The sequence below is a fragment of the Pelophylax lessonae genome (assembly GCF_965119305.1).
Source record: "Pelophylax lessonae genome assembly, chromosome: 8".
In the NCBI taxonomy this organism is placed as follows: Eukaryota; Metazoa; Chordata; class Amphibia; order Anura; family Ranidae; genus Pelophylax; species Pelophylax lessonae.
In genome coordinates this window covers 300,089,054-300,102,353 of record NC_138775.1, presented here as the reverse complement: position 1 = coordinate 300,102,353, position 13,300 = coordinate 300,089,054, and the positions used below count along the sequence as shown (strand labels likewise).

Below are 13,300 nucleotides of genomic sequence, written 5' to 3'. Positions count from 1 at the left end.
CTTGGCCACCGTGCTGCAGCTCAGTTTCAGGGTCTTGGCAATCTTCTTATAGCCTAGGCCATCTTTATGTAGAGCAACAATTCTTTTTTTTTAGATCCTCACAGAGTTCTTTGCCATGAGGTGCCATGTTGCACTTTCAGTGACCAGTATGAGAGAGTGAGAGCGATAACACCAAATGTAACACACCTGCCCCCCATTCACACCTGAGACCTTGTAACACTAACGAGTCACATGACACCGGGGGAGGAAAATGTCTAATTGGGCCCAATTTGAACATTTTCACATAGGAGTGTACTGACTTTTGTGAGATACTGTATATGTACAGTATATTCCCCAGGTTGGCTGTACATTGCAATTATAAAGATAATGGAGAATTTTGAGGTTTTCACCATTGAACCCCCCCCCCCCCCCCCCATACCTGAAGGAATACATATAGTAACAAATACAAAACAAGTGATAGACAAATGAGGGACTATTATTGATTTTCCTGGAAGTGCAGTTTGAAGTCATTGAATACACGGGAGGGCCCGGCGTTGTATCTGCACATCTCATTGTTCCGTATATGTGCAGAGGAGCTCGCCGCTCCTCATACATATATATATATAAAGCATAGGAACACTTGTACTTATCAGGTCATTAATTGTTACAGGAGTCCAGCACAGGGACACCTGGACGGTTCCGGGACCAATGATTTATCGCCAACCATTGGTCATACGTAGGCGATCGGTGTACATAAAGTTCATTGTGAACTCATATTAATCATCAAATAAAACACATCTGTAATCCCCCAGCACTCTGCATCTTATTGTGGAGTTGTATGTTCTTCTTGTACAGATATGCAAATGGCGATGTAAAATCTCCAAATGTGTGTCCGTAATCCTCATCCTTGTATACTTTATAGTTTTTGATCTGTACAGACATACCTATTAACAGAGATAACGTACAGCTCTGCAGGACTCCTTTAATGACAGCTTCGCTTTCGGGGGACGCTGGCATCCAGGAAACCAATAATGCACCCCCAGCTTAATCAACTGCATGAAAACAGTGGGGGCGGGGATGATGTCACTGACAGAATATGGCCATATATGGTCAATGATCACAACCGGCATCCCACCCCTTTGTTTACATTCAGCTGTCGACTGGCAGTGAATGGTGCTGGGGATGCGTCACTGGTTGCTAGGATGCCGGCTTTGCTGCCATTCACAGAGAGGGAAACAGCGGGAGAGGATCGTTCTGAGACGTTTACTCAGTAGCAGGACTCAGAGAAACCACTTCAACAGAGAAAAACATTTAAATTAGAGTCCCCTTCATAGTCCCCCTTACCTCAAGGTCCCCTTTAGAGTCTCCACTTACATCAGGGTGCCCATCAGAGTACCCCCCTACATCAGGATCCCCATCAGAGCCCACCTTACATCAGGATTCCCATTAGAGTACCCCCTTACATCAGGGTCCCCATCAGAGCCCCCCTTACATCAGGGTCCCCATCAGAGCCCCCCTTACATCAGGATCCCCATCAGAGTACCCCCTTACATCAAGGTCCCCATCAGAGTACCCCCTTACATCAGGATCCCCATCAGAGTCCCTCTTACATCATGGTCCCCCTTTACATCAGAGTTCTCATTTACAACCGTGTTGCCTCTGACATCAGGATCCCCATAAGAGCCCCCTCTGACATCATGATCCCCATTAGTGTCCCCCCTTACATCAGAGGACTGAATAAAACATTACAGTGGGTTGGATTTGGCCTCCAGGTCATAGTTTGGAGATCCCTAAAGTAGGCGATGGGCCAGACATCTGGTGACCCCCTAATTTAAAAAGTAGCTTCCCAATTCAAAATTGACCCCCTACAGACCCCCACATCTGCCAGGCCAGGACTGCGGGGGTGAGGCCCTTTGCACTTTTACATTTTCCCTTTGGAGATGTTTGATATTCTCACATAGTTGGTCTGGTTGAAAAAAGACACACATCCATCTAGTTCAGGCATCAGTAAATGGCAGACCGCGGTCTGGATGCGGACCGAGCCACTGTTTCATCCGGACCCGGTCATGCCGTTTAGGAGCCACTTCTTTCCCTCCAGCCTCCCCCGCTGTTATTATAACAGCAGAGCGAAGAGCGGGAGACGGAACATTTCTGGATCGGGTGTGGGAGGCACAGCATAGCATTGAACTGAGCGTGGGAGCGAGAGCTGCCGGAGGTAACTTTTAAAGTTAATCAGAGGCTGATTGGATGCAGTTGGTCCTAGCAGCCAATCACCTGCTGGATAAGGCAAAAAGTTAACCCCGGCAGCTCCCGCACTCAGCTCAATGCTATGCTATGCTGTGCCACTCAATCCAGGAATGTTATGACCGCTCCCGCGCTCTGTCTGCGGAAGGAGAGTGGAGGGGGCAGAGGAGAAAACCCTGACTGTGAGTGTGATGTAAAGCGGGGGGATGTAGGTAAAATGTGAAGAGGGGCAGTGCTATGGAGAGGGGGGGGGGGTTGTAAGGAGGGACAATGCTGGGCAGGGGAGATGTGAAGGGGGCAGTGCTGTAGGGGGGGGGGGTTTGATGTGAGGAGGGTGATGTGAAGGGGGCGGAGGACAGCACTGTGTGTGGGTTGGGGTGGGGGCAGATGATTTGGAGGGGGGTTAAGGACTGCTATGAATAAAGGGGGTGTGTGATGTGAAGGGGGTTCAGTAAAGAAGGGGGGGGTAATAAGCAGGGGGTCTGAGAAAACTACTGTGATGGGGAAACTTATGTGAAGTGGGGGATTGTGATGTGTGGGGGAACTGAGGACGCTGATATAAGGAAATGAGGGCTGAAAAAAATGCAGTTCGGATCTCTCCTGGAAGAAACATTTACTGTTCGGACCTCTGATCAACCAATAAAAGGGAAAAAATACATAAGTTATACAGCCCTATATACAGTATCTGACAAAAGGGAGTACACCCCCCACATTTTTGTAAATATTTTATTATATCTTTTTCATGTGACAACACCAAGCATGGTGGTGGGAGTGTCATGGTCTGGGGCTGCATGAGTGCTGCCGGCATTGGGGAGCTACAGATCATTGAGGGAACCATGAATGCCAACATGTACTGTGACATACTGAAGCAGAGCATGATCCCCTCCCTTCAGAGACTGGGGGGCAGGGCAGTATTCCAACATAACGACCCCAAACACCTCCAAGATGACCACTGCCTTGCTAAAGAAGCTGAGGGTAAAGGTGATGGACTGGCCAAGCGTCTCCAGACCTAAACCCTATTGAGCATCTGTGGGGATCCTCAAATGGAAGGTGGAGGAGGGGAAGGTCTCTAACATCCACCAGCTCTGTGATGTCATCATGGAGGAGGGGAAGAGGACTCCAGTGACAACCTGTGAAGCTCTGGTGAACTCCATGCCCAAGAGGGTTAAGGCAGTGCTGGAAAATAATGGTGGCTACACAAAATATTTAAATTGTGGACATTGTCACTTAGGGGTGTACTGACTTTTGTTGCCAGCGGTTTAGACATTAATGGCTGTGTGTTGAGTTATTTTGAGGGGACAGTAAATTTACACTGTTATACAAGCTGTACACTCACTACTTTACATTGTAGCAAAGTCTCATTTCTTCAGTGTTGTCACATGAAAAGATAGAATAAAAGATTTAGAGAAATGTAAGGGGTGTACTTACTTTTCTGAGATACTGTATACAACCCTACACCCACAGTTGATCCAGAGGAAGGCAAAAAACCCAGCAAAGTGTGATCCATTTTCCTTTCCTATGAGCCTTAAAAGTGGGTAAAATTCATTAGCAGGATTCATTCCCTAATGACTTTAATGGGGTTTGGGGAACATTTTAATTTCCAACCTTTTTCTTTTAACAATTCAGCAAATATCCCTTTGAAGAGTTCCCGGCACGTTCGGCTCATCACTGGAAATAAGTACTTTTGTTACGGAGCTGCTGTAGAAGAGACGATTGAGGGGGGATATGATATCAATGTACAAATACTGTACTGGCGACCCTAGCATAAGGAACAAACTATTCAGAGAAAGGGAATACAATAAGACACGTGGCCACTCACTAAAACTAGAGGAAAGGCGGTTTAACCTTAAAATGCATAAGGGGTTCTTCACTGTAAGAGCGGTAAGGATGTGGAATTCTCTTCCACAAGCAGTCGTATCAGCAGGGAGCATTGATAGTTTCAAAAAACTGTTAGATGGACACCTTAGAGACCACAACATACAGGGGTATACAATGTACAACATACAGGGGTATACAATGTACAACATACAGGGGTATACAATGTACAACATACAGGGGTATACAATGTACAACATACAGGGGTATACAATGTACGGTTAAAAGCAAACACACACATCATAGGTTGAACTGGATGGACTGATGTATTTTTTCAACCTCACTAACTATGTAACTATGTAACTATACATAGGTCTTCATACGGTGTCACCGGGGTCCGGAGGGAGTGCAGATAAATCATGGAGTGCAACTGGTAGTGTTCCCATTCTGAGTAATCGATGAACATTTCCTTCTATGTTGCCAACCTCTACCCAAATACCCGGCATGTACACCCATACCGGGACAAGGGGTGAGCAGGAGGAACAACTGCCTTGGGCACTGTAGCATCATGAGAGGAGGTGGGGGGCACTGCAAGGAGAGTTGGGGGGGGGGGGTTTGTGTTGGGAGGGGAAATTTGGGGGGCGGCATAATTTGTTCTAGGAGGGAAAATTAGGGCGGGGGGGGGGGTGGTGGTGCCAGGAGTTGAATATTTGGGGAAATTTGTTGGTAGGGGGGCAAGAGGATTTGTGCTAGGGGGGGATTTTCGGGGGTTTGTGATACAAGAGGTGATATTGATATTGTGGAGGGGGTAGGGTATTTTTGCTAGGAGGAATTATTTTTTTCGGAGAGATTTGTGCTAGTAGGGATGATTGTAAGGTATTTGTGCTAGGAGGGGAAATATGGGGGTGGGATTTGTGCTGGGAGGGGGGATTTGCAGTGGGGGGGGGGGATGTGTACTGAGAATGGAAATATGAGGGGTAGAGGATTTGTGCTAGGAGGAGTGTTTTTTTTTTTTTTTTTTTTTTTGGAGTGGCGGTCGATTTGTGCTGGGGGGGTTTGTGTGGAGAGAGGATTTGAGCTGGAAAGGGGGAAAGATTTGTTCTGGGGGGGGGGGGGATTCAGCAAGGGGGTGGATTTGTCCTGTGAGGAGGGCTAATTTATGCTTAGGGGGTAAGTGTGCAGATTAGTCCCCAATTTTTGGGTGAGGGGGGGATTTTTGCTGACATATAATGCTCATACATCTCTGGGAGTGGGGGCGCAGTTTGGCATGTTTGCCCTGGGCTCTAGATGACTTTGTCCCGTTACTGTGAACACCTCAAACATGAATCCCCCTAACATATGTCACACAAAAATGATGGATTCCTTAATGGACTCCAAACTCCACTACTGGAACACGGGGAGCACAACACAACAACCCCCACTTCTTCCAGTCGGGGTCTCTGGTTTACCCCAAGGTGACACCTAACAGTCCACAAACATCCACCCCATAAATGCCTCCCATCAGTGTTCAGTTCTGAAGATCAGTGTGGTGTCACCCGGCTTGCATCTGAAATCTTGCGTCAATGTGGACCTTGTCCGGAGAACATGCCTGACGCATGTAGGCCAATTCCTGTACTGAAGCCTCAGTCCAATTCTCCATGATGGCCGGTTGAAGAACCTGGTAAACTTCCCTCCAGCTCAGAACTTTTTCTGGTTCCCACTCATCTCTGCCCTAGTCCAAGCCAGGAAATTGTTCGTTTACAGACATGAGCTTCTATTTGTTCCAGAGATGCTCCACAGGGGGTCCCACTGAACACCTGAGGCCATGGGACATGGGGGTCCAGGTTTCTGTGTGCCATATCTTCCCTATCACACCCAATCAGGTGGACCCTCCACTAGGCCACCACTTCATCCCAACTTCTTCCCTATCTAGGAGACCAGCTGTGTTCTAGCTTTCCCCCCAAAGGGAAAACCAAGTGCACCCCCTTTGTACCCTACACCTCTCATCCATGGAGCCCCGTCTACCAACCTCCACTCACCCCAACTCCTCCCTATAATCCTTCACAAACAAATAGTTTGAGTGACTGGGGTCATGACTCCTAAAAGCTGGAAATCCCGACACACAGGGTGCTCCACCCCGCTACGCGTTTCATCCAAATGGGCTTTAGATTGGCTTTTCACACCAAATCTGTGACCCCATGTTTTAGTGTACCCTGTACAGTGCTGTGGAATATGTTGGCGCTGCATTGTGCTTGACTTATGTAGACCTTATGGCTAGATGCACAACTATGCGTTTATTAGTGCGTTTTGCAGAAACGCATTCGTGTCCATTTAACATAGTTTTCTCGATGGGATACGTTCACATCTATGCGTTTTCAGAGGATACTTTTCATGGAAAGGGTCAGGGAGTTTTTTTTTTTCCTGCAGCAGATTGCGTTTTTGGTGCAATGGACTTCAGTGGAACGGCACCAAAAACTCAAGTGTTGCGACTCAAGTCACATCAAAGTAGTGCAGGAACCTTTTCAAAGTTGCTGCAACTTTAAGTTGCATAGATTTGAAAGGCTTCCATTGCCATCAATGGGCTACGACTTTGTGTCCAAAGTCCCATGTTAAGGGTTAGGGTTAAATGTTATGGTTAGCGTGAAATGTTTGGGTTAGAGATGAGGCTTAGGGCTAGCGTTAAATTCTAGGGTTAGAGATAAGGATTCGGGTTAAGGGTTAGCGCTAAATGCTAGGGATAGGGGTTAGCGTTGGCGTTAAATGCTAGGGTTAGAGATCAGGATAGGGATTAGGGATAGGGATTAGGGTTAAGGGTTAGGGTTAAATGTGAGGGTTGGAGATGAGGATTAGGGTTAGGGGGTTAGCGTTAAATTCTAGGGTTAAGGATAAGGGTTAGCGTTAAATGTTATGGTTAGCGTTAAGGGTTCAGGTTAGCGTTAATTGCTAAGGTTGGGGTTAGGGTTAAGGGTTTGGGTTAGAGATAAGAATAAGGGTTAGGGTTAAATGTTAGGGTTAGGGGTTCTGGTTAGCATTATTTGCAGAGGTTAGAGATCAGAATTAGGGTTAGGGTTAGCATTAAATGCTAGGGTTAGGGATAAGGAATAAGGTTAGGGTTATATGTTAGGGTTAAGGGTTTGGGTTAGTGTTAATTGCTAGGGTAAGCGTTAGGTTTAGCGTTAAATTCTAGCGTTAGGGTCAAGGATAAGGCTTAGGGTTAGCGTTAAATGTTAGTGTTAGAGATAAGGATTAGTGTTAAGGGATAGCGTTAAATTCTAGGGTTAGGGATAAGTATTAGGGTTAATGTTAAATGCTAGGATTAGGGATAAGGAATGGGGTTAAGGGTTAGGGTTAAACGTTAGGGTTAAGGGTTTGAGTTTGCGTTTTGGTAGGGATCAGGTTAGCGTTAAATGCTAGGTTTATAGATAAGGATTAGGGTTAAATGCTAGGGTTAGGGTTAAGGGTTAGGTTTATTATTAAATGTAAGGGTTGGGGTTGAATGCTAGGGTTTGAGTTAAGGGTTAGTGTTATATGTTAGGGTTAAGGGGTAGGTTCAGTGTTAAATGCTAGGGTTAAGGGTTAGGGTTATGGTTAAGGGTAAGAGTTAAATTCTAGGGTTAGGGATAAGGGATAGGGTTAGCAATAAATGCTAGGGTTAGGCTTAGGGATAAGGGTTAGGGTTATTATTAAATGTTAAGGGTTAGGGTTGAATGCTAGGTTTTGAGTTAAGGGTTAGTGTTATATGTTAGGGTTAAGGGTTAGGGTTATGGTTAAGGGTAAGAGTTAAATTCTAGGGTTAGGGTTAAGGGTCAGGGTTAGCAATAAATGCTAGGGTTAGGGTTAGGCTTAGGGATAAGAGTTAGGGTTAAGGATTACGGTTAGTGTTAAATGCTGGGGTTAGGGATAAGGAATAGGGTTATATGTTAGGGTAAGGGTTAGGGTTAGCATTAAATGCTAGGGTTAAGGGTTAGCGTTTAAATTCTAGGGTTATGGATAAGGGTTAGGGTTAAGGGATATGGTTAGCAATAAATGTTAGGGTTAAGGGTTAGGGTTAGCGTTAAATGCTGGGGTTATGGATAAGGGTTAGGGTTAAGGGATATGGTTAGCAATAAATGTTAGGGTTAAGGGTTAGGGTTAGCATTAAATGCTGGGGTTAGGGATAAGTAATAGGGTTAAAAATTAGTGTTAAGGGTTAGGGTTAGCATTAATTGCTAGGGTTAGAGATAAGGGTTAGGGATATCGTTACATTCTAGGGTTAGGGATAAGGGTTAGGGTTAAATGCTAGGGTTAACGTTAAAGGTTAAGGGTTAAAGTTAGCGTTAATTGCTAGGGTTAGAGATAAGGATTCTGGATAAGGGTTAACGTTAAAGGCTAGGGTTAGGGTTACTATTAAATGTTAGGGTTGGGGTTGAATGCTAGGGTTTGAGTTAAGGGTTAGTGTTATATGTTAGGGTTAAGGGGTAGGTTCAGTGTTAAATGCTAGGGTTAAGGGTTAGGGTTATGGTTAAGGGTAAGAGTTAAATTCTAGGGTTAGGGATAAGGGATAGGGTTAGCAATAAATGCTAGGGTTAGGCTTAGGGATAAGGGTTAGGGTTATTATTAAATGTTAAGGGTTAGGGTTGAATGCTAGGTTTTGAGTTAAGGGTTAGTGTTATATGTTAGGGTTAAGGGTTAGGGTTATGGTTAAGGGTAAGAGTTAAATTCTAGGGTTAGGGTTAAGGGTCAGGGTTAGCAATAAATGCTAGGGTTAGGGTTAGGCTTAGGGATAAGAGTTAGGGTTAAGGATTACGGTTAGTGTTAAATGCTGGGGTTAGGGATAAGGAATAGGGTTATATGTTAGGGTAAGGGTTAGGGTTAGCATTAAATGCTAGGGTTAAGGGTTAGCGTTTAAATTCTAGGGTTAGGGATAAGGGTTAGGGTTAAGGGATATGGTTAGCAATAAATGTTAGGGTTAGGGTTAGCGTTAAATGCTGGGGTTATGGATAAGTAATAGGGTTAAAAATTAGTGTTAAGGGTTAGGGTTAGCATTAATTGCTAGGGTTAGAGATAAGGGTTAGGGATATCGTTACATTCTAGGGTTAGGGATAAGGGTTAGGGTTAAATGCTAGGGTTAACGTTAAAGGTTAAGGGTTAAAGTTAGCGTTAATTGCTAGGGTTAGAGATAAGGATTCTGGATAAGGGTTAACGTTAAAGGCTAGGGTTAGGGTTACTATTAAATGTTAGGGTTAGTGTTAAATGCTAGGGTGAGAGTTACTCTTATATCTTATGGTTAGGGATAAGGGTTAGCGTTAAATTCTACAATTAGAGATAAGGGTTAGAGTTAAAGATTAGGGTTAGTGTTAAATGCTATGGTTAGGGTTAAGGGTTAAGACTTAGGGATAATGGTTAGGGTTAAGGAATAGGATTAGAGTTAGCGTTAAATGTTAGGGTCACGTTCTAACCCTAACGTGTCTTTGGACACACAGTCGCCTGACAAGTCACAGCCCATGGATTGCCATGGAACCCCTTTAAATCTATGCGACTTAATGCTGCAGCGAAAAGGTTTCTGCACTACTTTGATGAGACTTTGAGTGTCAGATAATGGAAAGTTACATCAAAGTCGTAGTCAATACTTTCATATTGGCCAAAAAAAAGCATCAAAAACGCATGTTCAGCAATGCAAACACACAGGAAAAAGGCATTGATTGCAACACAGTCGCAGCCAGCCCGATATTATTTGCTTTTGTAGAGTCACCACTCCAATCATCAGCAGCAATATTCGGGTTCTGAAGGGCAATGGTTCCCAACCTCAGTCTTCAAGAACCCCCAACTGATCATGTTTTCAGGATATCCTTCACCCTGCACAGGTGCTTTATATCAATGTCAATGGCTTGGTATTGATGATTCTTAGTTTATCGAAGGGAAAATTCCCAAAGCATGGCCCGATGGGGGAATTTGAGGACTGAGGTTGGGAACCATTGCTATAGGGCGGTGATGGGGAACCTTGGCACCCCAGATGTTTTGGAACTACATTTCCCATGATGCTCAACTGCTCATATATACTGCAGAGTGCATAAGCTTCATGGGAAATGTGGTTCCAAAACATCTGGGGTGCCAAGGTTCACCATCACTGCTATAGGGAGTTAATTTTGGACCCTTGTAGATGTCCGGCCAGTGTCGGAGAAGTGGAAGGATAATGGAGGACATGGGGAGGTTTTAGGATCTGATTGAAGTACCGGGATGCAGAAAATCTTCCATCGCCCTTCTTATCTGTACGGCCTGTAAATGGCTTTTATGTAGACTCAGAAGTAACCAGAAAATGTTCCCAATATCCCCGCAGTCCTCACTGGTGATTGGAGCGCTCAGTACTGTAACGGATAATATTTGATGATCTTCTATTAATTAGGGAGACCCAGACACGGCAGATTACATCACAAAGCTGACCAGCAGAATACCCCCAACATGGCTCAGCCTGTCTCAGTATGGTGTAAAGTCCAGCACAGCAATAATCATTGTCAGATCTTTGGTTCCTCATGGGTGGGATTAGAGAATCTTCACATGAAGGAAGGTTGAGATTTGTGAATGAAACACATTGTAGCAGCAGAAGATTGTATGTGATTGTCCACCCCGCCTTCCGTTCTCACATATCCATCTCTTCTATTCTTCTTCCCCACAGGTTGCCCTATGCGGGGTACTTCGGCGGAGTCTCCGGGTTGAGTAAAGCTCAGTTCCTGAAGATAAACGGTTTCCCCAACGAGTACTGGGGCTGGGGGGGAGAAGATGACGACATTTACAACAGGTTGGTGAGATTTACCACAGTCTTATCCGGCAGATAGAAAGCCATCTACAGGGATTAGGAAAGGGCTGATGATGTCATAAGGCGCTTTTCCACTGCATGGAACCGAACGGTTTGGCTCGCTTTTGTGCTTTTTCACTGCATTGTACGGTGTTGGAACGGTTCGGTACGGTACGGCTCGCTTAAACAGTACCACCTCGGTTGTGGTTCCAAGAGGGCCGTACCGATACCATATCCCACAATCCTTTGTATGCAGCCTTGACTGTTTGTCACTACTAGCCACTGATTGGTCAGAGAATCGTTGTTATCCCACCCACTTACTACTTAAATGGAAAAGCAAACCGTACCAAACCGTTCCAACACCGTACCATGCGGTACCATGCAGTGGAAATCCAAACTGAGCCAAGCAGGGCCGAGTGGAGCCGAGCCGGTACTTGCAGTGGAAAAGTGCCAATAGATGTCTCATGTATTGTGTTCAATAATGGTATTTCTTGACCGATTCCCACCACAGCGCCCCCTGCATGTCTTTTATTGTCGCAGCGGGTAAAATAAGTATTGAACACGTCACCATTTTTCTCAGTAAATCCATTTCTATTGACATGAAATTTTCCCCACATGTTGGTAACGCCCCATGCAATCCATACATAACAAAGACACCAAAATAAATACATTCAGAAATAAAGTTCTGTGTAATAAAATGGAAGGACACAGAAAAAGTATTGAACCCGCAAACTGAAATGTATTTCATACTTGGTAGAAAATCCTTTGTTGGTAATGACGGCTTCAAGTCGCAGGCTCCTCTATGGAGAAACGAGTCGCATGCGTTGCCCAGGTGGGATTTTGGCCCATTCTTCCACACAAATCTTGAAGGTTCCATGGGTCTCTTCCATAGGTGTGCACAGCCTAAGCATTAGGGTGTGCACTCCAAAGCTCAAACGAACATTTGTGTTTGTATATACATTTATAAATACTGTAAACCACAGGTGTCAAACACAAGGCCCGCGGGCCGAATCCGGCCCGCCAGGCCATTTCATGTGGCCCTCACACCCAGGGCTTTTTTTCAGCTGGAATGTGGTGGAACTCCTTTCCGCCACCTCCGACTCTTGCAGATCCCTGCCTACCCTGCATGCACTCACGGCGGGGCACAGCAGTGCTAACCAATGATCTTCCTGTAAGTGAGAGACAGAGAGAGACAAGGAGCCACCTACACTGCTGGGAGGTACTAGAGCCAGGCAGATGAGATTTGAGGAAGCTTTTTTTTTGGGGGGGGGGGGGGGGGGCACTCTATACTCTGCATGCCCTGTACTTCTTATTTCTGCATTCTGTACGTAGAGCAGCCATAAACCCTACACTCTGTATGTCATACACTACTCAACCCTGCAGTCTGTACACAGCGCAACCCTGAACATTGCAATCTGTATGTAGCGCACTTGTGAATGCTACGCTCTGTACACTGCGTACTCCTAGGTATCTAAGTAGATAGATAGTCTTACAGATGCAACCGGCCCCTTGAAGACAACCCTAATGCTGATGCGGCCCACAATAAAATTTAGTTTGACACCCCTGCTGTAAACCATTTTAGCACACACTCCCTCTGACTTCTTCTGCTCAGTGCACGTGTCGCACCACCAGGCCAGGCGCAATCTCCAAGGCCAGGCACATCCCCATCCCGCCCACTCAAACCTAATTGCAGCACTAGAAGAAAGCAAGGAGGTGGTAGGATCCATCTTGGGGATATTTCTGCAGTCCTCCTGAGAGCCAGGAGCACCTGAGACTGCTAGGGGTGGAGGTAGGGAGGAGGAGATTTGTTCCGATAATGTGCATGTCATTCAAGACAGTTTGCAACTATGGGTGATTAGGGTGTGCCTAGGCACACCTGACACACCCTGTGCGCATGCCTATGATCTCTTCTATCTTTAGTTCTTTCCATAGATTATCTTTTTGGATTCAAGTCAGGTGATTGGCTGGGCCATTCTAGCAGCTTTATTTTCTTTCTTTGAAACCAGTTGAGAGTTTCCTTGGCTTTGTGTTTGTGGGGGTCGGTAAAACAAGGTGCCTGATATCCAATTCGAAGCAAAATGAAGGCGAATATGTAGCCGTTTTATTGAAAGTTGCAAAACATGATCAATCCAACGCGTTTCGAGGGGACAAAGACTCCCCCCCCCCCCCCCTTTCTTCAGGGCTATCAGAGACCAAAAATAAAAATGTACAGACACATATGTATAACATGATGTATATCTGTAAAAGTAAAGGTTAAAAGAAAAAAAAATCATTTATATTTCCTATATATCAGAACGACATATAAAGGGGTGGAGCCGTATTTAACGAGCATACAGTATACATATTTTGCATTTTATTTAAAAATTAATATCAACTAATAAAATGAGCTGAAGGGAAGAAGCAGAATATTGGCATGAATAAAAGGAGCTTCTTAAGGAGGAAGAAAAGTTGGCAAATTTTTTTTTCTTTTTTTTTTACCTGCAAAGTTAATGCATAATGCGCTAGTATGCA

General features: G+C 45.1%; 1 protein-coding gene across 1 annotated transcript in view; it reads left to right on the top strand.

The window, feature by feature from the left end:
• Positions 1-13,300, top strand: part of B4GALT2 (beta-1,4-galactosyltransferase 2) — a 146,963-nt gene that overhangs the window by 120,577 nt on the left and 13,086 nt on the right. Inside the window, exon 5 of the mRNA XM_082265441.1 lies at positions 10,670-10,792. Within this exon, the coding sequence (XP_082121567.1) occupies positions 10,670-10,792 (123 nt within the window). The remainder of the gene's footprint in view (positions 1-10,669; positions 10,793-13,300) is intronic.